The sequence below is a fragment of the Rhamphochromis sp. 'chilingali' genome (genome assembly GCF_963969265.1).
Source record: "Rhamphochromis sp. 'chilingali' genome assembly, chromosome: 2".
Lineage (NCBI taxonomy): Eukaryota > Metazoa > Chordata > Actinopteri > Cichliformes > Cichlidae > Rhamphochromis > Rhamphochromis sp. 'chilingali'.
In genome coordinates, this window is record NC_137930.1 from 60,834,625 (window position 1) to 60,858,603 (window position 23,979).

The following is a 23,979-nucleotide window of genomic DNA, read 5'->3' on the forward strand; positions in this document are numbered from 1 at the left end:
CTATTACTCTGTGCTACTTGTATGTTTTTGCTGGTTGTGTTTGAGTTCTGGGTGCTGTCTGTGATGACAGGCTGAGGGCACCAATCAGGAGGCACTATGAGGATATGGCCTGGGGCTGATTGTGAATGGCTTCTTCCTTCATCCACTTATGATTTCTGAGTGATATGATATTGATATTGATTTGTTTTACCTTTTTGTTTGTTTGTTTGTTTTACCCTAAAAGCATGCATATTGACAGAAATACAACAAGACAGGTGACTATATTGTCTAACATGTGCTATTGAGTCATTTTTGCTCAACCCCTGATTGCTCTTTTAACTCATTATATTTGTTATTATATCTATTCAATGTTTCTTAATTTCTAGATTTTATTTTTTTGTTTCAATTTACAATAGATCCAATGCAAAGCTTAAGAAAGTTCTGAGTGAATTACACAATAAATTCAAACAGTTGCGTTTTTATTTCCATTACATGTGAATAGTTCCAATTCATGGATACACAAGCTCTATATAAAACATTTGTAATTACAGAGAGGGGGCATGTAAAAGGAGTTACGTTTCAGTGAAGGACCTTTTCATTCCTCAATGTCTTATTATATTGTTGTGAGCTATGAATAAGAAGAATGAAATTAACATATGTTCAGGCATGAACCACAGATGAAGTTCATTTTAATGGCCGTGTTTATAGCAGGAAATTGTTTTAAGCTATCTTCTTCTCTTCAATGGAGATGGGACCCAAGGTGACTTCTCCTTCCCATTCCAAAACTGAGAAAAGAAAGAAGAATTGTTGCAGTATGCATCATTGTGGGGTTTTTTTTTTTACTTAAAAAATAGAAAGCATAAAACAATTATCTTTTTGTAGGACCAACTGAAATGAAACTTTCCCTCTACTAAAATGTTGCAATACTTATATTTTTTTTAAAACACATACCTTCCTGCTGAGACACGTCCCGTCTCCCCCTAAACCAAGGGACCTGTTTAATTGGGCTTGTAGAACCCGGGGTTCCGCCACCAATATTTCCAGTTCCAGTGCCTGTAGTCCCTGTTCCTGTATTTCCCGTGCCTGTATTACCAAGTCCACCTCCAGTAGTGCCACTAATAATTCCAATACTAGTTTGCCCACCTGTTAAAGACTCACAGGAGCCACAAGCACCATCATATCCAGCAGCTTCTTTCCACCTTGGGAGAAATGGAAATGTAAGCAGTATCGCCACATCAGTTCTGGTCTAATGATCATTGATACATGTGTACAAAGGTAGACTCACCCACGGATGTAGGAACAAGCTCTGTGGTTACTGTCAATGACTTGGGCAACAGATGTTGCTCTCAAGTTGCAGGTAATGTACAGCTAAGAACAGGAGAGAATTTATGTTATTATTCTATGTAATAGTTCTACATTAGTAATGTTGTTGAAAATATAACACAATGCACTTAGTAACTCAAATTTGGAATTGCATACTTTTCCACTGTTAGCATTCTGGAACTTGAAGGATTCAAGCTGGAACTGAAGCTTGTTCTCTGCAGTGCGATCCAGGAACCTCGAAACAGATCCAGTGAGCCTACCATCAATCATACACCTGCACACAAGAAAACAATGTGAAATGACCATAGTAACCAGTAGCATAGGCATCTGTGATAATCAGGTCTTAATATACAAAACAACTTCAACAATCTCATCAAACTACATTACCCTTGCTCTATGAATGCATATCTGGGGCTAGAAGATGCATCAGCTGAAAGGGTAGCTACACATTTGTCCACATAAACACGGAGCTGCACATGGTGGTACTGCATGACAGAGACCTCAAAATTAATCTCGTCACCCAGGAAATACTGGTTGCTTGGCCTCTCATTTTTCCAGTCATCTGTGAAACAAGACATGACAATTCTATAATTCAAACAAGTATGTATTTTGAATCAAGGTCGCATACAATATAAAACACACTGAGAAACTGATCTTAAACGCACCAGTCATGAGTGTCAGGGTGAAGTACAGAAACTCTTGTGCCATCTTAGCCACAGATAATGGGACCCAGAGGGGTTCAAGAGCGAGACTGCTTACATTGTGCTTTCTAAGTGACAGGACATGTTTTACGAGAATGCAAAAAACTAAAGCAAGAATAATATATCACTGAAATATCCAGATTACATTTGGTAAATTCTAGATTACTAAAAATATTTAGGTCGTACTATAGAGCACATTAAATACTAATATAATTCTATTGTTTTGATGTCTTTATCTTAACAAATCTTCCCAATGTTTACGTACCTTTGGTAGTGACATTCAACAATTACAGCTGCTTTGTTGGTCCTAATCACAGGAGAATCACCCACAGGCTGGGGGTTGTAGTTCAGTGTGAAGGTGTAGATGAAGGAATCTCCAGTCATCTAGCAAAAATATATATACAAAACAAGTCAAATTATACATAAACCTGTTTTCCAGCTCTTGAATTAAATTTCAAAATAATGTAATATTTATTCTTCATACTTTTAATGTGCTCCCACAATTCTGCAGCTGAGCTTGATAAATCAGCACTTGAGCTGGCGTATCCTCTCCGACAACAGCGCATGAACCCAGGGTAAGGTCAGCCGAATTTATCAGCTGGCCAACTCCAAAGAAATCCTTTTTGACTTCCACACGAACAATGTCCTCCCTGCATTCAACAGCAACAGATGCAGCAGAAACAGGATATCTCAGCTGGAACGGCACATCAGGCTTAGGCTTGGGCTTAGGATCTTCAGGGTATTTCCATGTGAGTGGTTTTTCAAATGTTTGTTTTTGTTGTTGGTGGTCTGGAGCCCACACCCCAGGCACAAAACCACCCTGAGCATCACAGAGTCCAAGCAAGGCCAGTGCCACAAGGCAAACAGTGGCACACTTCAGTAGCATGGTGCCCACGGTAGTTCACTGGGTGCTGTAAGGGAGCTGGAAATGCCCATCTGCTTTTATAACACAGTGAACTTGTTTACTTCCACTACATTCCCTCCCCTTCAGCTGGCCTCAGGGTTGATGAACATCAATTTTAGCTACTGAAATGACTGCACTTGCTAACTAGCAACTTTTTTATACATCTGGATTCAGATTCTTCAGTTTCTTAGTCATAAAATGTGACTGTGGAGCACACAGGCAAATCTTCTTCAATCATGGTTTCTTCAAACAAGTGAGAAAAGATATTCAAACAGGTGACAAAGATGCAGCAGAAAAACAGGACACAAAAGGTTATGTTGACCCTGGTTTAGGTGCCCTTAACATAGTAGATCAAAATCAATATTTTGCCAAAGCACCTTATGTAAAGGTCTGCAGATCAATATGGCTCTAATTCATAACAGATTAACCACCAACCACAAAATAAAAGAAGATATATGAGATATGAGAAAGAAAATGTTATTGAGCCATTCTAACACAAGGGAAGTCTAAAATCAAAAGGCCTTTATATATTTTTTAATAACAGTGGGCAGGTGGGTGGGAGTTGTTGTTGTTATTGTATTTAAATCCAGTTTCCTTTAAAGAACATGTGAAAGTATGGATCCCAGTAAGGGACATTGGAGAAAAAAAATTGAAGAAGGATTTTTGCCATGCAGTCCATGCACTTTCAAGTCAGTACTGAGATCTGGTTCAAGGTTCAAGGTTCAAGGTTCTTTATTTGTCACATGCATAGTTATACAAGTATAACACACAGTGAAATGTAGCCTGACACGCTCCTCGACATGTGCAAAAATTGTGGGGGGGAGGGGGGGGGGGGGGGGTAGAGGAGGAACATTATATATATATATATATATATATATATATATATATATATACATATACATAGTATATACATTGGGTGAATGTGCAGTAGTAGCAGCAAGCAGGTGAATTTTGTACATTAATATGAATAGACATCTGACTATTTTACAGGATAGACAATATAAACATATTTAAAATTAAAGGAATTGAAATGTACATTGTGCCTTGGTTTAGAGTGTCTGGAAGAGAGTCCTGTCTCAGTCAATTATAGATGATGTGAGAGGGCGGGTGTGTGTGTTTAGGGCACGGATGGCTTGGGGATAGAAGCTCCTCTTGAGTCTCTCTATCCTTGCCCGGAAGATGCGGAACCTTCTACCAGTATTCAGAAGTTGGAACAGTTTGTTGCCAGGATGGGACGGGTCCTTCAGTATCTGCGCTGCTGTAGTCCGGCATCTCCTGGTGTAGGTGTCCTGAAGCGGGGGGAGAGCAATCCTGCAGCAGCGTTTTGCTGTACGGATCACTCTCTGGAGATCTTTTTGGTCCTTCACACAGCTGTTCCCAAACCACGATGTCATGTTCTGTGTGAGGATGCTCTCCACAGCGCCTGTATAGAAAATCCTGAGGATCTTTGGAGAGACCCTGAACTTCCTCAGTTGTCGTAGGTGATACAGGCGCTGCCTAGCCTTTTTGGTCTGGACCTGAATGTGGGCAGCCCATGTCGGGTCTGAGGAGATGTGAACACCAAGATACTTGAAGGACTGCACCCTCTCCACTGGAGCTCCATTGATGATAATGGGCTTGTAGTCTCTGTGCTGACCCCTTCTGAAGTCCACCACCAGCTGCTAAACAGCCATAGTGATAGGAGTGACACACCCACCAGAGAGATTCATAGACTTTTGCTATCACTTTGGCCAAAACTATAAAGACATTCACTCAGAGCTTTGCAGTACACAGTTTTGCAAGAGAAGAAAAAATTATATAAAAGAACATTAAAAAAAAAAAAAGTCTGTTTTCATGTGAGTAATGGGTGCAGGTATATAGACAACAGTGACAAAAAGTTTAATTGTGGAGGCACAAGTTTTTTTGTGCATCAGATAAACAATAGTAGCTGTACAATTTGCACAATACTTCTTCTCTGGTTTAATTTGTTTATATCACTTTTTAATTTACTCAGAATTACCTCTCTAGATGCTATTACATTATTACAAATTCATGACTTTATTGGGTTATCACGTAAAATAAACTGTTTATTTTTATGAGGAGTGACTTAAATAAATAAAAATTCATCCTAAACAAGACTTTGACTCCGAAGAGGTTACCGAAGAGGAGGAAACTGTATATTTTGTTTGAGATGCATGCACAGTATAGATTTACAAAATGCCTCTCAGGAGTTTTAAAACTAACATTTTAACCTGTCACAAATAAAATGACTGAATAGCTCATGCAGCCAAAATACATAATACTGAAAGCTCTTGCCTTCTGTCCACAGATGACCTGCTTACGTCTAATTATACCTTCTTTTTTTTTTTAAATCACAGACAAAGAACACTTCATCCTGTTGCAACGATTTGCAACGATGTCAAAATGAAAGATAAATAAAAGTTTTTGTTTACACTGTGAAGGCACAGTGTTGGTCAGACAGACCCTGTGAAGGTTCTTGTTATGAAACTGTTCAGATGTGAGATCCTAACAGGCCATCATTAACCATACCTTATAAAAGTCAACATATTTGCAGGATACATTTCACAGAATTTGCTGTTCTTTTATGTGACGTAATGGTACTAAAGCTGATTTGTTGTCGTCTTTTATTATTTGCCCTGCTGGGCTATAGATCGAATGCCCAAAATTATGGGCAAGGGTCTCAGAACCCTCAGAATCCTAGATACCCACCATCTCCACAGGGGCAGAAGCAAATCAATAACCCTGAATACCCTCAGCAGCCTCAGCAGCCCAAAAGACCTCTGAACCCTCAAAAGCCTTTAGAGTCATTTCACACTTGTGAAGTTGCGGAAAACTACAGGATACCGTGTGGCACTAATGAAATCTCTGCTTCTGAATGTGACGCTATAAACTGTTGTTTTGATGGACTCATGTGCTAATATGGCAAATCTGGTAAGAAGTTCTGCTTTATAGATAAACTACACCACTGATACATTATGGTGAAAGGGTAAAAGCATTTGCATTTGTCTTTCTTTTTGTTGTACTTTATTATTATTGTTGCCTCAGTGACACTTCAGTGCACCAAGGAAGGCCTGTTCATCGTGGTGGTGGCCAGAGATGCAACTCTGCCCAACACTGACTTGGAGACAATTTCTTTCTATGAGAATGGTCACAGCTGCAATCCAGTTGGCAGCACTTCAGCTTTTGCCATCTATGAGTTCCCTGTCACTGCCTGTGGTACAGTTGTAAAAGTAAGTGTTGTAACTGAATTAATAATAATGATACTTTTAATACTCCTCCTCCTACTACTAATAGTAATCATGAAAAACTTATTTATATAGCACTTTTCAAAACACAGAGTTTACTGCACAGTTCACATAAAAGCCGCAAACTGTTATTTTATTTTCAGTAGTTGCTTAAAACAAATAAAAGAGTGAGCCAACCTCATTGACTGAGCAAAGCTGTTCCACAGTTTGGGTGCTACAACACCTCTGGTTTTAAAATCAGAGCTAGGGACAGTTAGAAGACCCTGGTCAGACAATTGGAGAGGCCAGCTGCATTGAGGTGTTAGAAACTCAGCTAAATAACCAGGGGCCTGTACATGTAGAGCCTTATATGTCAATAACAGAATTTTAAAGTGGATTCTGAATTTCACTGAAAGCCAGTGAAGGGATGCAAGGACAGGTGTAATATGTGACCACTGTAATTTTCATTAGCCGCCTTGCTGCTGCATTCGGAACTAATTGGAGACGATCTGAGGACTGACAGAAACTTAAAGTGTGTACTAAAAGTTCAAGAGGATTCACTGACATTTAAGGTTTGATTTTCGCAACATTTCTGAGATGAAGGAAACAATATTGGGTAACCTTTGAGATTTGAGTTTCAAAATTCAGGTGCTGATCACAAGTAATACCAAGGTTTTTAGCAGATGATTTGAAGTTATTGGCGAGGGGGCCTATGCACTGACTAACTTTCCTGGAGAAACTGTCTGGGCCGATGCACTAGAATCTCAGTTAACAATTTAAGTTTTAAGTTTAAGTTTTTACAGGCAATGTTAAAGACTGAAATCCTGTCATTATACTGTAGGAGGAGCCTGGTATTCTAATTTACGAGAACAGGATGTCTTCCGTATACCAGGTGATTACTGGACCCCATGGATCCATTACCAGGGACACCTACAATGAGTAAATATTTTAATATCTTTATCAGAAAGTAGATACAGCATAGGCAAAAATGTTACCACGCATGGGCAGAAACTAGAAGATCGAAAACGTTCAGTGAGAAAGAAATTGTTATTCAAAGTTTATAGCTAAATTACTTCATGAGTGACTAAGATAAACTGTATTTCTTGTGCCAGGTTGTTGTTCCAGTGCAGATATGTTGGCACCACAGTTGAGGCTTTGGTTATTGATGTTGGTCCGGTTCCTCCGCCAAACTCAGTTGCAGCTGCTGGACCTGTGCGTGTGGAACTCAAGCTGGCCAATGGACAATGTGTTGCCAAGGGTTGTGTTGAAGGTTAGTCTTGGAGAGCTAAATCTGCAAAGATAGTCTCTTTTAGTAGGGAATGTGTCAACAACTACAACTATTCTCATTTTTTGGACAGAAGAGGAAGTCTACACCTCTTTTTACACCGCTGTCGAATACCCTGTCAGAAAGGTTTTGAGGGATCCTGTTTACGTTGAGGTCTACCTGATGGAGAGGACCGATCCCAACTTTGTCTTAACTCTTGAAAGATGTTGGGCAACCTCTGATTCCTATCTTCATAGTCTTCCTCAGTGGGACTTGCTGATTGATGGGTAAGAGTAGGTGGTGCTCTTAATTTGGAGGCATTTGTATTATATTTTTGATGTTTACTGTACACACTTTGCTTTTAACATAGCTGCCCCTATCGTGATGACCGCTACCTAACAACCCTGCTTCCCAGACCCTCATTTGGATTCAAGTTTCCAAGCCACCACAACCGCTTTGTTTTCAAAATGTTCCATTTTGTAGGCGATGGTAGTTCAACCCAGTCAGCAGCTACAAAGCCAAACATTATGCCTCCTTTACAGGAAAAGGTATAGCATCCCAATACTAAGCGAAAAATATCTTTATTTTCATTTCATGCTTACTTTTTGTTGTAACATATTTTCAAAGATGTGCTTTTTTTCTGTTTTTGACCAGCTGTACATCCACTGTGATGTAGCTATTTGCCAACCTACTCTTGGAAATAACTGTGAACCCAGGTGCTTCAGAAAAAGTAAGTTGTACACTGACACCATCAGTACAGTGTTTCCTGGAGTTTGATCCCCCTTGTTTTTGAGTAAGATGATTAACGAAGCTAAACAGTGGCCATACCATAAAAGGTCTCCGCTGAAAAGGTTCATCTGAAAAAGAAATAGTACATTTCCCATCATTTTATGATCTACTTAGTGCAAGTCTGATAGAAACTGACACTTGCCATGTCCACAGGGAGAGAAATTGCTGGTTCTGTCAAGAAAGTCACAAGAGAAGAAACCACTGTGGTTAGCAGCCCAGAGCTTATCTTTGTGCAAAGAAGTACAGAATATCCTAACAGATCATAGTAATGATGAAATCTTTGAATTGACTGTGTTTCAAATAAATATTCAGTGTTATAAAAGCATTGCCTGATCCTTTCATTCCCTCACAAAGCATTACTCAGGTTTATTATTTATGCAGCCCTCAAATTATTTTCCATATGACATTTCAGTGGGATTTAGCTTAGTTTTAAGTTATTATACATATTGTATGTCAGTTCTCATATTTTAATATTGCTTGTATCGATTGTAAACAAAAGGTATGTTAGTAACTCAGAACAAAGACAAACTTAGTCAAATAAAGTCTTGTGAAGAAAACTTTCTTTAAAATAACAGCATCAAAAACACATCTAAACACATCTTATTTGAAACTACTCCTTCAGTGCATGGAAGTGGATCATTAAGTTTCATGCATACTTTCACAGCAAAGGCAAACTTTCACTTTTTTTTAAATTATCTGATAACTCCAAAACTTTTCATATCCTGTATGGCTGTTCACTATTCACTACAAATTCATTGACCATTTACAGTAATGATATGAAAAGTTTTTGTTTGTATGTTTTATATTGTTATTGCTCTTGTTGCAACCACCAACAATGTCTCTATTTGATGTAAAGATTGCTGTAAAAAAAAACCTGTTAAAATGATATGAAAAGTAAAGCATTACTGAGGAGGGTTAGAGAAAGTTAATCAGTTGAGCAGTACACCTCAAAACAGCAAATTTGGGAGGCAACACTCTTATAATGGTCCTGTCTGGAGATAAAATGTCAGAATAAAAGGCAAAATACAAATACGCTTTAGTATGAAGTCAATTGACTTTCAGTGCATAAAATCAGGCACTGCAAAGTTTTATCACAACACTGTTAGCCTTTGCAGTAATTTCCATAGCGTAGTACTGCAAAATCAACAGTAAAAAACTCTAAAGGATGTTAGCAGTTTAGTACTGTAATTTGCATGTAATTGTGGGAAAATTCCATGAGATTACATTATTTTTACGATAACTCACCGTACTCATGGAAACAGCTGTAAAATACAGCAAATGTAACAATTGGTGATGTTACTGAGATTATACTATTACACCATCTGGATTTCTGTTGTTTTCTACTGTAGATCTAAGAGTAATTACTTAAATCCTCATTCAGAGTGTATTACTATAAAATGCGATTCACTGTGAAAGTAGTATAAAATATAAACTACAATATACAGCATAATTTTTAAATTAAGGAGTAAGTTGCAGCCACACTAAAATTTAATTCCTTGAACTGAATGGAACCTCATATATTAATAAATGTATTTGTTTATTCAAACAATGTGAAACATTATTAATACTGTAAGGTTAGTATTGTGATAGAGTCGAGTATATTTAATTATACTCTTGTAGACATTATGACATTATGCTAGTACAATTATGGTGAACAAAAAGTACATCTAAAAGTTCATTTCAAGAATACTGTTATGTACTAAAACGGGGGCCAATATAATCCCAAGAAGCATTATTAGTACACGTACTAGGTAAGGTATACTTGGGAAATATACTTGAAGTATACTTATTTTTTGTATGGCCAGCAACAAAAACTAATGGCTACATTTAGAGTAATGTTTAAAAATGACTTCATTTAGCAGGGTGTTCCTTTTTTCTCTTCTTATTCTTTCTTATACTGGACCTTCATTTGGTTTGTATAAGGTGGTACTTTTTAAGACACCTCTGCCTAACTACAGTGAACTAACCTAATAATATGCTCTGGTCGTCATTTTACTCAAGTTCAGGTGTCATATCCACTAACCAGCATCAGTCCTACAACTTCACTCTCAAAATTGATCAATTCTGGGACAAGCAGAAACTGTATTTTTAGCGGTGCCTTTTGTGGCAGGCCAGACTGCTATTAAATGCACTCTCCTAAAGAAATAATTCCTTTGTAGCACCACTTCATCTTGGTTCAGAAGAGATGTCCTGGATATACGTGATAATGTAACACGGGTGTTTATGTTTGTTCATGTTTAGCGCGTTGGATTGTGTTTTTAAAGCGATTGTTACGTTTTTAAAGCTTTGTAATGCGACAGGTGCGATAGCCGACACCACACCTTCACCTGACGCACAACGTGATGTATGACACACACGTCGGGTATTCACTTTCAGAACAACAATGAGGATAGAAAATATTGCTCGAGGTGGTTAATGCTCCTTTCGCTGGTTGCCAACCACCATTAAATAACAACAAGAAGAAAATATTGATCTGCTTCTCAAGTTTTGCACGTTTAAGCCGCAATTCAGACTCAAACAAAGCTGCAAAGCAGGAGAACAACATGACCATCAACTATTGATGAATAGACCGTTAACATGTGCAACTTAGAAGTAGTCAGAGGTTACTGGATGTTCAATCGGGTTAAATGCAAGGTTGATTGGATTATATCTGAAGATCGTATGCAATTAGTGATAACTCTGCTAGACTCCAAATTGCTCGTCCATGCGGGAGTATCTCAAAATTAAATGAAACCACTTAACACTTTTTCCCTAAAACGGACTGACATGGGACACATTAAAGTTGGATTTTTTTTCACTTATTCGAGAGAAGTCAGAAATGCGTTCTTAGTACTGTTTGTTTTGACTTTCAAGCTACCCTACCAGGATATTTTCATTCAAATGCTAAGACAAAATGTCTATATCTATGAATGTGGAGACTCAAAAGACTAGTTAGGTAATAGTTGCCAATGGATTTATGAGACTTGATAAAAACTTGGACGTTTGCAACAGGTGAATCGGTGAACTACCGAGGTTGCGCCCAAATGTTTAAAGCTGTTAGATGGTCAGTGTTTTCAGGTGTGCTTGTACTACCTGTACGGTGCGGGGTGCTGACTAAGTCATGTTAAACCCATTAAAGAGTCGAGCTCAAATATCTTTTCATTTTTGTGCACTGCTCTCTTGTCGGCACACATTTTCTGTTTATTGAAGCCTTTTGTGAATAATTTTGATCATGTAAAAACTGGGAATTGGTCCCTATTGACAATACTCTTACTATTTGCATTGCATATGTCATTTAGGAAAGGTAATTGGTCACTGAACTTTTTGCAACTATGTGTATTTCTAAATTTTGTGGCTTCAGTGCACGCAAATATATATTGTTCAGTTTGCATGTTAAAAGCCACAAACATGTAGGTAACTATAGGTTTTCTTGTGGAGCTGAGAACTGTCCTGCCACTTTCAGAACATTTTCTGCCTTCATTCACATATGCCTAGGAATCACAGAACAAGAAGGGAGACGACTAAGGAGGAGTTTTATAAGTTCACTGGTGTGTTCATGTTCCTGGATGTGGGTATGCTGCACAAAACTTCACAGCTCTTTGTGCCTCTCTCAGATTTCATATCAAAGATGGGGGGGAAGTATTATGTCCATTTGAAGGTTGCTCTAAATACTTCAGTGTCCGAACATCATTTTCCAGCCATATTTCTCAAAAACATAAGTAGACACTTCAGCAGTCAAGGCAACAAGAAATTGGGGGATTTGCCATAATGCAAGGACAGGACATAGTTAATCTATTAGAAGACAGTTGACTTTATGTCATTTAAAAATGCAGGCTAAAATGCTCTTGCCAACCAGCACTATACAGAGCATCATAGAGGAATTTCAGCATCTTTGCAGCTGTAACAAAAGTAGACACTGAATCTAACACCATCTCTCTTTTTTTTAGATGGCAGACCAAAGAATTTGAATGACACCATTACTCTGGAGCTTGGGAATGATTTCCACTCCAACTGTCGCATGCAATCACAAGAGGAGACAGAGGTCATCCAGAGGACAGAAGTATGGTTAGAATTGTTGTGGAGGCCATGCAAGTTAACTGCAGAAACACCTAAACGTGCATCTTGTGAAGAGGTTGCTAAGATCATTGTAAACAGATACCCTCAAACATTTGCAGATTTTACTGAAAAGGGAGAAAGACTGGGTTGTGGACATTATTCACTACTAAGAAGCATCAAATCTAGAGTTGAACATGTTAATCGAGATAATACAACACATAGACTTCGTCAAACAAAGAGAACCAGGAATGAGGAAGACTGCAGTCCCAACAGTAATGCAACCTCACAAAAAAAAGTTATATGCCTTGTGGATAGCTATGGCTGTATTCATTGGCAGCCAGTTGAACTTCCTGAGGGGGAAACGTCAGCTTCTTTAGAGGAAAAGAAAGACATCTTGTTAACAATTTTTAATTCAGAAGGACCTGGAGCTTTGGAGAGACCTGATGTGGATGACTTCATGTGCCTCACATATATTTCTCAGCGGCAGCTTATCAACAGTTGTCCCTCACTTTCAGTAGCTGAAATTCAGGAGCAGTGGCCATTCTTGTTTACTCAGAAAGGTCTTTCAAACCACTTTCACAAACTCACAGGTATTGATATCAGTGAGCGCTTAGGTCAGGCCCTCATAACCAAAGGCAGAAGGATTGTTAACTATTTCTCCACCCAGAAGCTCAGATTGAACCTTGGTATAAGGACACTCATCCAGCAGATAGAAAGTGAGGGAGTTTTGACCAACAACAAGGTTGGCACAGCAGCCATACTTCTCATGATGAAGTATTACAAGGAAGATGAAGACTCCCTCTTTGTCTTAGCAGATGTAAGCTTTTTTCATACAGCTCTAGGTTTAATGCTGTTGCTTGCTGTCCTGTTATATTTTTTTATTTGTTACATAAAATGTCTTGGTCCTTTTTCTGGCAGGAAACATCTACCAGGATGTCCCTTGAAGCAGAGAGCAACCTGCCAGGCACTCCAAGGCTGATTATGCTTGGTAAGAAGTCATTTATGAAATAGAGCTGATTAGACCATATTACAATTTCTGTTTGGCACAGGAGCTTTTCGTGGACACAGGTATCCAGTCTCTGTTTTGCTAGCTCAAATTTCTGTAATTGCCACCTGCTGGATGGTGAGTGCAGAGGGGCGTGTAATTGTTGAGCTGGACAAAGAGAACACCTTTGCTGATGCAATGTCAGTCTTCTTTGGTTCATTCTATGTATTGAACCTGGAATACCAGGAGTCAGCGTGTGCAAGGTTTTTTGTAAGGATAAACCCTGAAGAGGGAACAAAATGTACCTCCAAGGTTGGGACAAGCAGAAAGACTGGGACCACTGTGAAGCGAAAGGTTGTTCACATTAACCCTCATGTCAGAACTTTCCTCCAGCGGCTTACGGAATTTGAGTGGAGAACTTCAAATTAGGTAACTGTTTTTGCCATTTTTAGTGAATTTCTTGTATAATTTAAGTGACCAATGTGTTGTTACCCGTGTCTCCACAGATGATCCATGGCCCATGCTTTCTGGACATTTACACAAGACGAACAACAATGAAGACAAGCTCTCTTGCCATCTTGCAAGACGCTGTCTCTGTCCAATAGGTTTTTTGAGTGCAACAGTTTTGATATTTTTTCCTTCTTTTACCCGTTTGTTAAAAATTATTTCAGCTACTTACACTTTTATTGTCACACGTATTGGCTCACCCTACAAATCAATGAACTCAGTCCACAAAGCAAGATCAGGGTTCAGTGCAGGTCAGTCAAGTTCATTCACACCACACACGATCATCCATGTCCTTGTGGACCTGGCTTTGTACATTGATTTGGTGGTGTGAGCCAGTATTTTGGACAAAGGCAGAAGTGTGGGGCTTGATATTATATTCATTACAATTCAGTTTATTTGTATGGTGGCAACAAAATGATTGCCAAGGCACTTCACACTGTAGGTTTAAGACCCTACAAAATATAACTAAGAAAACTCATCACTTGAGCATATGTTGTCTGCCATGATATGGATATGACATAATATCGTTATTGTTTGTACAACCATCTGAGAAAATAATGTATTACATGGTTTAGTAAAAACAAGTGCTTCCTCAATGAAAATGTTTCCAGTTCTTTTCAGTTTTTGATTTTGGAAATGTGTATTTCAGCAGGGAAAAATCAGTGATAATAAATAAAGTGGTGTAAAGCACATAAATTATATATTTGTGTGTGTGTATCTATCTATCTATCTATCTATCCAATTTTTTTGGAACCCTCCAGTCTCTTACAGTATGTTACTGTTAACTGAAATTACGGTAAAATTACGACCTGTTAAACAGTATGACCACCTGTTGGGACACAGTATCCTCTAGCAAAGATGAATATTTTTGGTACTGATGATGCGTGATGACGGTAAGTTACTGGTTAATATATTGCAGTTTATTACCTTGCAGTGGGCTTACAGTGACATACCGGGAATAAACGGTAGTATACCAATTTTTTAATCACAGTATGATGTTACTTTGTTGACGTAATTTACGACATAACGACATAACGGTATCTCACTGGCGCCAGTGAGATACCGTAAAAAAGGCTACGGTGCGTTACCATAATTTGTCCAAGAGTATTATACCACACCAGCAAAAAACGGTATCATCCTGCAGAACAGTAAGCTACCGTAACACGGCGTCACGGTATGACGCTGGCAACAGTGACGCCAGTATGTTACCGTAAAGTGGCGATGAAAAGTCTAACAGTGAAGGATATAAAGGAACAACAAAAAGTTGTTCAGTTTAGTAGATGTCCTAATGCTTGCTGTACGATTACATGGCTTCTATGAATGATTTTCAGTGACACTGAAAGTGTTCATTTCTATGCACTTGGCTAATTCACTGGCAAAGAGAAAACACAAACTCCCACTGCACCTCTGTTAAAATTTGTTTTTCTCAAATCCAACAAACAAATAAACAGTGGCATAGTCAGTTAGTTAGAATAGCCTCCTCATTTTAGTGTAATCAATATAAAGTACTTCAAGTAAAATTAAGAAAGTGTAAACATAAATGTTCCTACTTTAATTATAAGGTAAGTGTAATAATGCATAGCCCTTTCTGTTTGGGCGTCTGCAAATAAAAATTTTGCTTTCAACTAAATGAAAAGTTAGATACCGGCTCTTTAACTTACCTGCTCACAATAGACAGAGTATATTCATTTTAAGGGATTGCAATAAAGAATAAGCTTCATCGTACTACTGTGGGCAATTGAAAACAACCCACACTTGAAAAAGTTTTAAAACTCAGTTTTATGTTGAATAAGACGCAAGCAAAGAGTAACTAGACCTTTTTCTCCCACATTCCTGCCAAATAATATCAGCGAATACACTCTGAAATCATATTATTCATTGCACTCAATGAATTCAAAGATATGCGCCACAGTCAATTACAAATAAAAACTTCATTTCCCAGAAACCTTCAGCGAACGTGACGTAGGAAGCTACTGCCAGCAACGACCAATGAGATTTGTGTGTGAACTCGCTCTCGAATTTTGATTGGACGTCGAATTCTTCATCTCGGCTCATCGATCCACTGGTACGTTGTCTGCGTAATGAGTTTACAGCAATCTGAATATATTACGGTTACGCTGTCAGCCGCCTCCCATGCGGTTCATAATATCCAGTTATGGTCGGCTCTTCCGGTTAAGCAGCTTTACAGGCGGACTGCGTGTGTCAGCGAGCCCCTCCTGTCGCCTCAGACCGACATTTCACCCTGCTATTCCTTCACTGTCCGCCCGGAAATTCAACATGCAGCCCAGCCGAAGTGTAGCAAGCAGTTGCGGCGAAGCGGGTTTAGGCAAAGAAAATAGTTCAGGGCCGGAGAATTACAGCACCAGCATTGCCACAGTCACTACAGAAGAAACAGATACTCCGGTTGTGAAGAAGCAAGTGGAGAGCACGCTTGTTCTAAACCAGAGACACCTAAGGACTCATAGTCCGCTATTAGGGGCCAACTGTGATGACGACTCGGAGGCAGAGTCCTTCCGGGATGGGAGAAGCGAAGAGGTCGACCGGGACACCAGGGATAGGGCCATAAATTGGTGCCGAGACTTTCTGTCGGGGTCGTGGAAGACCATTGAAGATGCTGATTTTCAAATCAGCATTGTCAGGTAAAATTCTTAAAAGTTATAGCAGTACGGTGGATAATAAAACACAATAATGTCTTCATTTAAATGATAGGGTATTATTATTATTAGTCGTTTTTTAAAACATACTAATCTGTAGGAACCAGTATGTTTGTATTCATGGTTTCAAGTAAAGCGACGATAAGATCCAAGATCCTTGATGGTTTCTGCTACGTTGGGTCAGCTGCAGGGACACCCACCTCTCCTTAGTGTTTACTTATCTCGCTGTCAGACAACTTATGACGCTGTGAGTGTTGGAAAAGTGGCAGGTCAGCTGTGGGCTTATTCTGAGCTGACATTTGTTTGTTTGTTTTCCTCCCACACTGGTTTGCAGGTTCAAAATGATAGCATACCCAGTGTTTTCTACGTTCATCCAACAGTCTTGACCTCCAAATTATCAACATTACTGTAATTCACTTCAGTTTTTTTTTTATACAGGCTCAAGGTGCTTTATATTGTAAGGTCAAGACACTACAATAATACTGAAGAAACCCCAATAATCAGAACGATCCCCTTTGAGCAAGCACTTGGCAACAGTGGGAAGGAAAACCTCCCTTTTAAGAGGAAGAAACCTCCAGCAGCCATTTGCTGCGACCCGTTGGTGGTAAAGATGGGACTTTAGACACAGTAACTTAACTATGTGGAGTGGTGTGTAAGCTCATCGTGAGTGAAGAAGAAACAAAAGGAAAATGAACCTGGGTCATCTTTTCATGTGATTTTATTTAAAAATTAAGACTATTCTCAGTGTGAGAGGTTTACACTGACTGAAACAGTCCAAATTTGAAGGGTCATGTGCCAACACCAACCAACTACAGTAGGGAGTCTCTCCGGCTGATCTAAAGAAGCTTGTGCTGTTTACTGTTTTTAAGGCTTAAGATATAATAAAAAGACGCCTACTTAAAACGAGTCATACAGTGATTTCATCGTAAATTTGCACCCAACAATCATCGATTTACCCTTAAGAGTATCTTTGAGTGGCCTTGTCTTTTGGCTTACATTTTTTATGGTTTCCAATCTCGATTAGAGAGAGATATTTCTAGCTTGGCCTAGCTGTTATAACACTGTTGTTTTTGTTTGCAGCGGTGGACTGAGTAATCTGCTGTACCTGTGTAGTTTGCCCGACCACGTGCAATGTGTGGAAGACGAACCTCGCCAGGTGCTCCTCAGGGTTTATGGTGCCATCTTACAGGTTAGTCTGTCGCGTATGTCAAGAAGTTGCATCTAATGTCTGTGGCTGAGAGTATCATTCGGGTATTTTAAAGAGAAGATTGCACCCCTTTATTGATGTCAGTATATGCTATAAATGCCATTAATTCTCATGTAAGTGTGTCTTCCATCACATGTGTCTCTGTGGTATAGGGAGTGGACTCTTTGGTACTAGAGAGTGTGATGTTTGCCATCCTGGCTGAACGAGCTTTAGGCCCAAAACTTTATGGCATCTTCCCCCAGGGACGCTTGGAACAGTACCTTCCGGTATGATGTACCCCAGTGTTTACACACAGTATATTCATACACACAGTGAGTTTATGCTGCTTTCTGCTGGAGTCATTCCCATCAGTTTGTTTTGTTTGTCTTTTAAACCATGTGATAAGAGATTTTGCTGTGTTTCTGTTTTCCAAGAATACTCGCATGCGCACCAGTCAGCTTTCGGACCCAGCCATCTCCGCTGAGATTGCCACGAAGCTGGCCCGTTTCCATAACATGGTTATGCCCTTTAACAAAAAGCCTAAGTGGCTGTTTGGGACCATCGATAAGTAAGTACATGTGAATGTTATCTCTCTACTGCTCAAACTGTAACTTAGTCACAGTTAAAGATACTCTGTCTGTGGTGTTTTTAGATACATGGAACAAGTGATGAATATTAGTTTTGTTCGTGAGGCACATGTGAAGAAGTACAACAAGCTGATGAAACTGGACCTTCCTGCTGAACTGAGAAGCCTCCGGTGAGTTGGAACGCAGGCTCTAGATTCTGTATACTGTCTTTTTGGACACAGTTTAAACAAAGCTTTAGATTGAGAAGAAGACAAATCAGTGAGTCCCCTCCTGACTCTCACACTAGTGTCAGGAAGAGAGTACAAACAGTACAAAGCTCCTGCTTTAATATGTTTATGTGAACAATGATGTAATTTGCATTGCTCTAGCCAACTGCTAGATCTCTTATCAGAGCCGTCTCATATTACATGCTCGAATTTTCATACAGGAACGCAAACAAAAACTTCACAAAGTGGGTATGAGTCACGCATTGGAGAGAGATTTAGCAGCTAAACAGTTTGTGCTGACTTTCTGTTTGCTGGTGAGGCCATAAGGTAACCATGCCAACATCAAGACTTTGAAAATGAGTTTTGTTAAATCAATAAAGTTTTAGGTCATTGTATAAATCAATGATTGTCAGTGTTGTTAGAGACATTTAGAAAACTGTCATGTATCCTCACCACCAGACAAGTAAGGTTACCACTAAAATAGGGCTGTTCGATATAACGATATATATCGGATGATGATATAAAAACGTCTATCGTTTCATTTTACGCTATTGTTTGTTTCGTGGTGTCGCAAAATAAACTCTTTACGGCAATATTTTTTCATCGTTTTGACGGTCACTGTAGTGGCTATATTAATTTCTTAAAGTTCTCTCTTTCTCTTATATTTAATATAACCACACTACGGACAGACAAGCGCCTGTTTTCATGCGTTGTTGTTAGCAACAACGAAGGTAACAGCATCGTGTGTCCACTTGTTTATTTTCCACATAAACCTTTCACAATAAAGCTCAAGATCCTGTTGAGACTTTTCAAAAAAAACCTGAATCACGTGAAAGATGCAGAGTGTTTACAGATGAGAAGTAAAAAAGAGCCGTCAGGTGCGAAAAAATAAACCTTAGACTCAAACGTTAGAACAGGCTTTTCCCCGCAGCACGCCGTGTAATAAATACTCACAAAGAAAACGGCGGCCGTTACAACTTATGTCTAAAAATGTATAGTTTCATGCATCGGTTAAAACACTCGACTCCAGCTACATGCGCAGCTGGAAACACTTCCTGCAAGTCGAGCTGCCCGAGATTCACAGAATTTACAGAAAATGTTACATTTTTGTGATTTATATCGTTATCGGAACGATAGAATTCTTATATCGGGATATGAGATTTTGGTCATATCGCACAGCCCTACACTAAAATGAGTCTTTATGTGAAAAGGTTTGCTGCATTATTCAAAGCTGGAAGGATTGTAGCTCTGCTTACGTTACTTACATAAATGTAATCTTTGGAATTCATTCTTCCATCTGATAGGTGACCTTTGTCCCAGTGCTTCCACAAGTTCACTTGCTGAGTTGTCTGGGTAGTCTGACCTTAGAACAGCTAGAGAATCAGACCAGTGTTTATTGTCTTGTTTATATGTACTGGTTTCACATATGTAGTTGCTGTCTGCTGCAAGGAACTTGAGCCTTCAGATTTATCTGAGTTGAAAGCGTATCTGTCACAGCATGTTGCGTATGTGACTGCAGGGTACTGTTATCTTAGCTTGTTCTAGGCAGTTTGGCCTTCTCTCTATGGTCAGGAATTACTAGTGATCAAAGTGTCAGTTATATAATCGACTGCTGTTGTCACTGACGTTATTTTGGAGTTTTCGCTTTTGTACAAGAGTATTGATTTGTAAATTTTTACTTGGTTTGAATGGCTTAGTGTTTATCACATTTAATATCTTTACATATCGTGGCTGAATAGCAGAAATAATTGTGCTAAATCGTAGTATTAGTAACCCCTGACTTTTGTACAGTGCTCTATCCATGCTGTCAACAAATAAGAGTGGACCTGTAATAACTGTTGATTAGTTCAGTTTATCTTACGGTGCAATATTGACACAGTTTATTCACTTATTGTGTGCTATTGCTTAAGTTTAATTCTGGTAGATTAGGATGTCTACACTTTTCTCATGGAAGTTCTAAATTGTAGTGTTATATTGCATAAAATGCACTAGCTGCATATCCATCACTAAGATTTGTGTGTTCAAGTTTCTCTCTTTTTCTTTCATCACCTACTTGGTTTTTCTTGCCCCATGTCTCCACAACAGTGCTTTGCTCGCAGCAACTCCCTCACCAGTGGTGTTTTGCCACAATGACGTCCAAGAAGGTAAAATCTTCCATCCATCCATCCAGTCATAGCTCCGCCTATCATTACGCCTCTGGTGTGGTCCGATAGATCCCACCCTCTGGTTTCACTGTCACAATTCTTACGAAAGCTGTGCATTATATAAGTCAAGAGCAAGCTGGGTTGTAGTTTTTAATAGGGACAGCTCATGTTCAGCTATAGTCATAGCTCTGCAGCTATAAAAGCATTTTCAGGGTTTGATACACATAAGCTGACAGCTGATAAACTTGCTTCACAAAAACTGTTCCATGTCATCTTAAAGGTGTGACATCGGCACTCTGTGCAGACCAGTTGAGTTCTTCTACACCAAACTGTGAAAATTTCAGTTCATCTCTTTAGGACAGTCTTTGCAAAGCCAACAAAAAAAGCTTGTGCCAAGATGCTAAAGGCACAATTTACTGTAAATTATCAATGTATGCTTTAATGTTTTCAGTATTAGAATTAAGGGCAAAAAGGACATTTGGATTCTTTTTTTTTTTTTTGCATTATACAATGAAGATTTATCATTTAATTATGATTCAAACTATAAGTTATTTCACATTAAAGTTTTTTATAATGTCAAAAGAAATGTAATATTGGAAGACCAGTCTGGTAGTAAATGCTACTACTTCATTTTGTTAAGCTAAAGCCTCACTTCTTGTTTTGTTGCTGCAGGCAACATCCTCATGCTGGAAGACGGAAAGCATTCCTCAGCGGAAAAACTCATGCTCATAGACTTTGAATACAGCAGTTACAACTACAGGTAATGTGTAAGGGGAATGTTGTCTTGATTTAGCAATCAAATAATTGTGCCACCTGTACGTGAAGGTAAATAACACAATGTGTTCCTTTTTGTAGGGGTTTTGACTTTGGCAACCATTTCTGTGAGTGGATGTACGACTACACCTACAATGAGTGGCCTTTCTACAAAGCCACACCAGAGAACTATCCAACCAGAGAGCAGCAGGTCAGTCCGAAAAAACACTAGCGCCAAATAAAGAGTATTCAAATTGAGCTGCATTTTTAACACTGCTTAAATTAGTTACTCCTGACATGCTGCATTGTAATTATGAATATAGAAGTTGTAATAATATAGAAGGTAAGTTGATGTACTGTCAAGGAAAACCGTGCAGAAAACTTGGATTTGAAACATTTACTTGGAGATATGTATACGCACACTGGTTGATTTTTGACAGTAACTCCTGGATTCACTTTTAATAGATGCATTCAATTAATGACACAAATATTGTGCTGTGTTTTGTCTTGATTTAATACTCGCACAGCTTCACTATATTTGTTTTTCTTTCTCTTCAGTACATTTAGGATCTGATTCCTTATTTATTGTTTTGATATAAAGCTAGTTAGAAAATTTTCTACTAATCTTTCCTTGGAAAAATAAAACTGGGCTGATGTTCAAACCAAAACTTTGAAGTCATCTCCCTTGATGGGATAGACTGGTTATGCAGTGCCATCTAATGGTGAAACTTCATACATTTTTATGTTTAATAGCGAGATCAAATGCTGCACATGCAGTCAAATCAAATCAGTTAAATCAGAAACAGCTGGAAGTTTAGCCACACTCACTAACTTGTAACTTTTTTTTAAATTTCAGCTTCTTTTTATTAGAAGTTATTTGGCAGAACAGCACAAAGACACTAACGTTGCTGTGGACCAGACACAAATTGAAGAAGATTTAATAATTGAAGCAAACAGGTAAAACAGCCTTAAATAGATTTTACAGCAGTGCTGACGATCAATTAGAACAAGTTACAGCAGATCAACAGATCACTGGATTTTCTGTTTGTTTGTTTTTTTTAATTGTAGATATGCATTAGCATCACACTTCCTCTGGGGGGTCTGGTCCATCATACAAGCTAAGCTATCCAAGATTGAGTTTGGATACATGGTAAGGAGTGTTTGATTCTTATTACTGTTGTTATTATTCTCTTTTAGTGTAGCGCAAGTCACACATTTATATTTTTTGTAATAAACCACATTGTCTTGCAGGACTACGCCCAGTGTCGTTTTGATGCCTACTTCAAGCAAAAGAAGCTCTTCAGCTGAGATCCAGCTTGTTAATCAAAATGTACTGTCTCATTTGTTTGTCGTTATCATTCTTCAAGCTTGCCCCCTGCATTGTGTTGGAACTATGCCTGTCTGCTTAAGCTGAAATGACAAAAAAGAGCCTCTGCACCTCAGGCATTCTATTTTACTCATGAATACCCTTATTGTGAAATGTTGTCATCATTTTGGGGGCCACAGTTGATTCACAACTGGTTTTCTTTCATATAAACACTTGTTAGATGCACTTCACTTCCTTGGACCATTATTAGACACTTTTATCATGGGATGCATTTGTGTAAAAGATCTACCTCACCCTTGTGATGTTCATAGGGTGCATAGTTTTCATCGTAAAGGGCTGATTCTGACTATTCAGTGAGGGAATAACTGAGACCCTTATTACCTAATCACTCCATGCTTCATAACCTTTTCCTTAAACAATTTAAAAATATTCCACACCAGTTATTCTTTAACTGTTACATTACAAACTTGCCTACATTTAGCAAATTATTATGTAAGGACTTTTTAAAAAATATACAGTTTGCATAAATTTTCATCACTGTAGAAAAAAATACTGTCAGTTTAACTATTAGAAAGTGTAAAGCTGTTTTCACACATGAACTGGAGCGCTGATCTGTTTTGGACATTCAAAGCAGAAAGTTTACTTTGTGTCCTATCGCACTGATGTGAGAATTGCGCAAGTGGTAGTGGTGTATAGCAACTCCTGCATGCTTTATCCAGACAGCACCCTCTCCTTACTTGCACAAAGCTTTTCCCATAATGAGAACACATCTGAAACAGGCTCTCTTATGTACTGCATCAGCATTTTGCAACTTAAAGCAACATGCAGAGTTCATGTATGAAAAATGGCTTACAGCATTTATGTCAGTCTTTTTTTTTCTTTTTTTTTTGTCCTTGTCACTAATTAAGATAACTGTTATTACAGTGCATTTCTGCTGCACTAACTACCTGCCCATTTGACTGTTTTGTTTCCACTTCTTTAAAATTGCTTCTATACCTGCTGCTTCAAATATGTGACATTCTTACCAAATATACCAATCTTTTAGAAAATATTTAAAAAAAATTGGAATATTTGTGCACGTTTCACCAATAATAAAAACGTGTTACAGTCAATTACTGTAGCCCATTTGAATGTGAAGTGCTTTTTTTGACATGCTTTTATTTATTTTGACTTTGTTCTATATTTGAATAAATGTACATCAATTTGACATCAAAGTTTCCAAAACAATGTTTTACACAAAGACGAAACTTGAAAGTTTACTCATTAACTACCTGTGACTGTTTTTGTTTTTAAGGAACATCTTTTCTGTAATTTTATTCTGTTAAACAAATTCAGTTTAAATGCGAATAAACACATGTGCTTAAAAGCTCGTCTTACATCTTTCAGCTGCTAAAGCTTTATTTCATGTCTA

The 23,979-nt window shown here is 38.5% G+C and overlaps 3 protein-coding genes across 3 annotated transcripts; 2 read left to right on the forward strand and 1 right to left on the reverse strand.

Moving 5' to 3' along the window:
- Nucleotides 1–699: 699 nt before the first annotated feature.
- Nucleotides 700–2,889, reverse strand: LOC308392062 (zona pellucida sperm-binding protein 3-like; the record flags this gene model as incomplete). Its single annotated transcript, XM_080874909.1, has 8 exons — nucleotides 700–764; nucleotides 931–1,178; nucleotides 1,265–1,347; nucleotides 1,459–1,576; nucleotides 1,690–1,864; nucleotides 1,968–2,071; nucleotides 2,269–2,387; nucleotides 2,488–2,889. 8 exons carry the CDS (start codon nucleotides 2,887–2,889, stop codon nucleotides 700–702), a joined length of 1,314 nt encoding a protein of 437 aa, XP_080731035.1.
- Nucleotides 2,890–5,501: 2,612 nt separating this feature from the next.
- Nucleotides 5,502–7,949, forward strand: LOC308384748 (zona pellucida sperm-binding protein 4-like; the record flags this gene model as incomplete). Its single annotated transcript, XM_080863331.1, has 6 exons — nucleotides 5,502–5,784; nucleotides 5,953–6,137; nucleotides 6,973–7,070; nucleotides 7,244–7,401; nucleotides 7,490–7,682; nucleotides 7,766–7,949. 6 exons carry the CDS (start codon nucleotides 5,502–5,504, stop codon nucleotides 7,947–7,949), a joined length of 1,101 nt encoding a protein of 366 aa, XP_080719457.1.
- Nucleotides 7,950–15,733: 7,784 nt separating this feature from the next.
- On the forward strand, nucleotides 15,734–23,924 carry chkb (choline kinase beta). The gene is made up of 11 exons (XM_080873745.1): nucleotides 15,734–16,350; nucleotides 17,446–17,554; nucleotides 17,725–17,838; nucleotides 17,986–18,119; nucleotides 18,204–18,308; nucleotides 20,430–20,488; nucleotides 21,161–21,248; nucleotides 21,344–21,452; nucleotides 22,098–22,198; nucleotides 22,310–22,391; nucleotides 22,493–23,924. The coding sequence occupies exons 1-11, from the start codon at nucleotides 15,845–15,847 to the stop codon at nucleotides 22,547–22,549; spliced, it is 1,464 nt and encodes a 487-aa protein (XP_080729871.1). The 5' UTR covers nucleotides 15,734–15,844; the 3' UTR covers nucleotides 22,550–23,924.
- The last annotated feature ends 55 nt before the right edge of the window (nucleotides 23,925–23,979 follow it).

Coding starts and splice junctions, on each gene's coding strand:
- chkb (XM_080873745.1), top strand. CDS start 15,845: ATGCGGTTCATAATATCCAGTTATGGTCGGCTCTTCCGGTTAAGCAGC. Junction 21,249..21,343: donor TACAGCAGTTACAACTACAG/GTAATGTGTAAG, acceptor TCCTTTTTGTAG/GGGTTTTGACTTTGGCAACC. Junction 21,453..22,097: donor ATCCAACCAGAGAGCAGCAG/GTCAGTCCGAAA, acceptor TTTAAATTTCAG/CTTCTTTTTATTAGAAGTTA.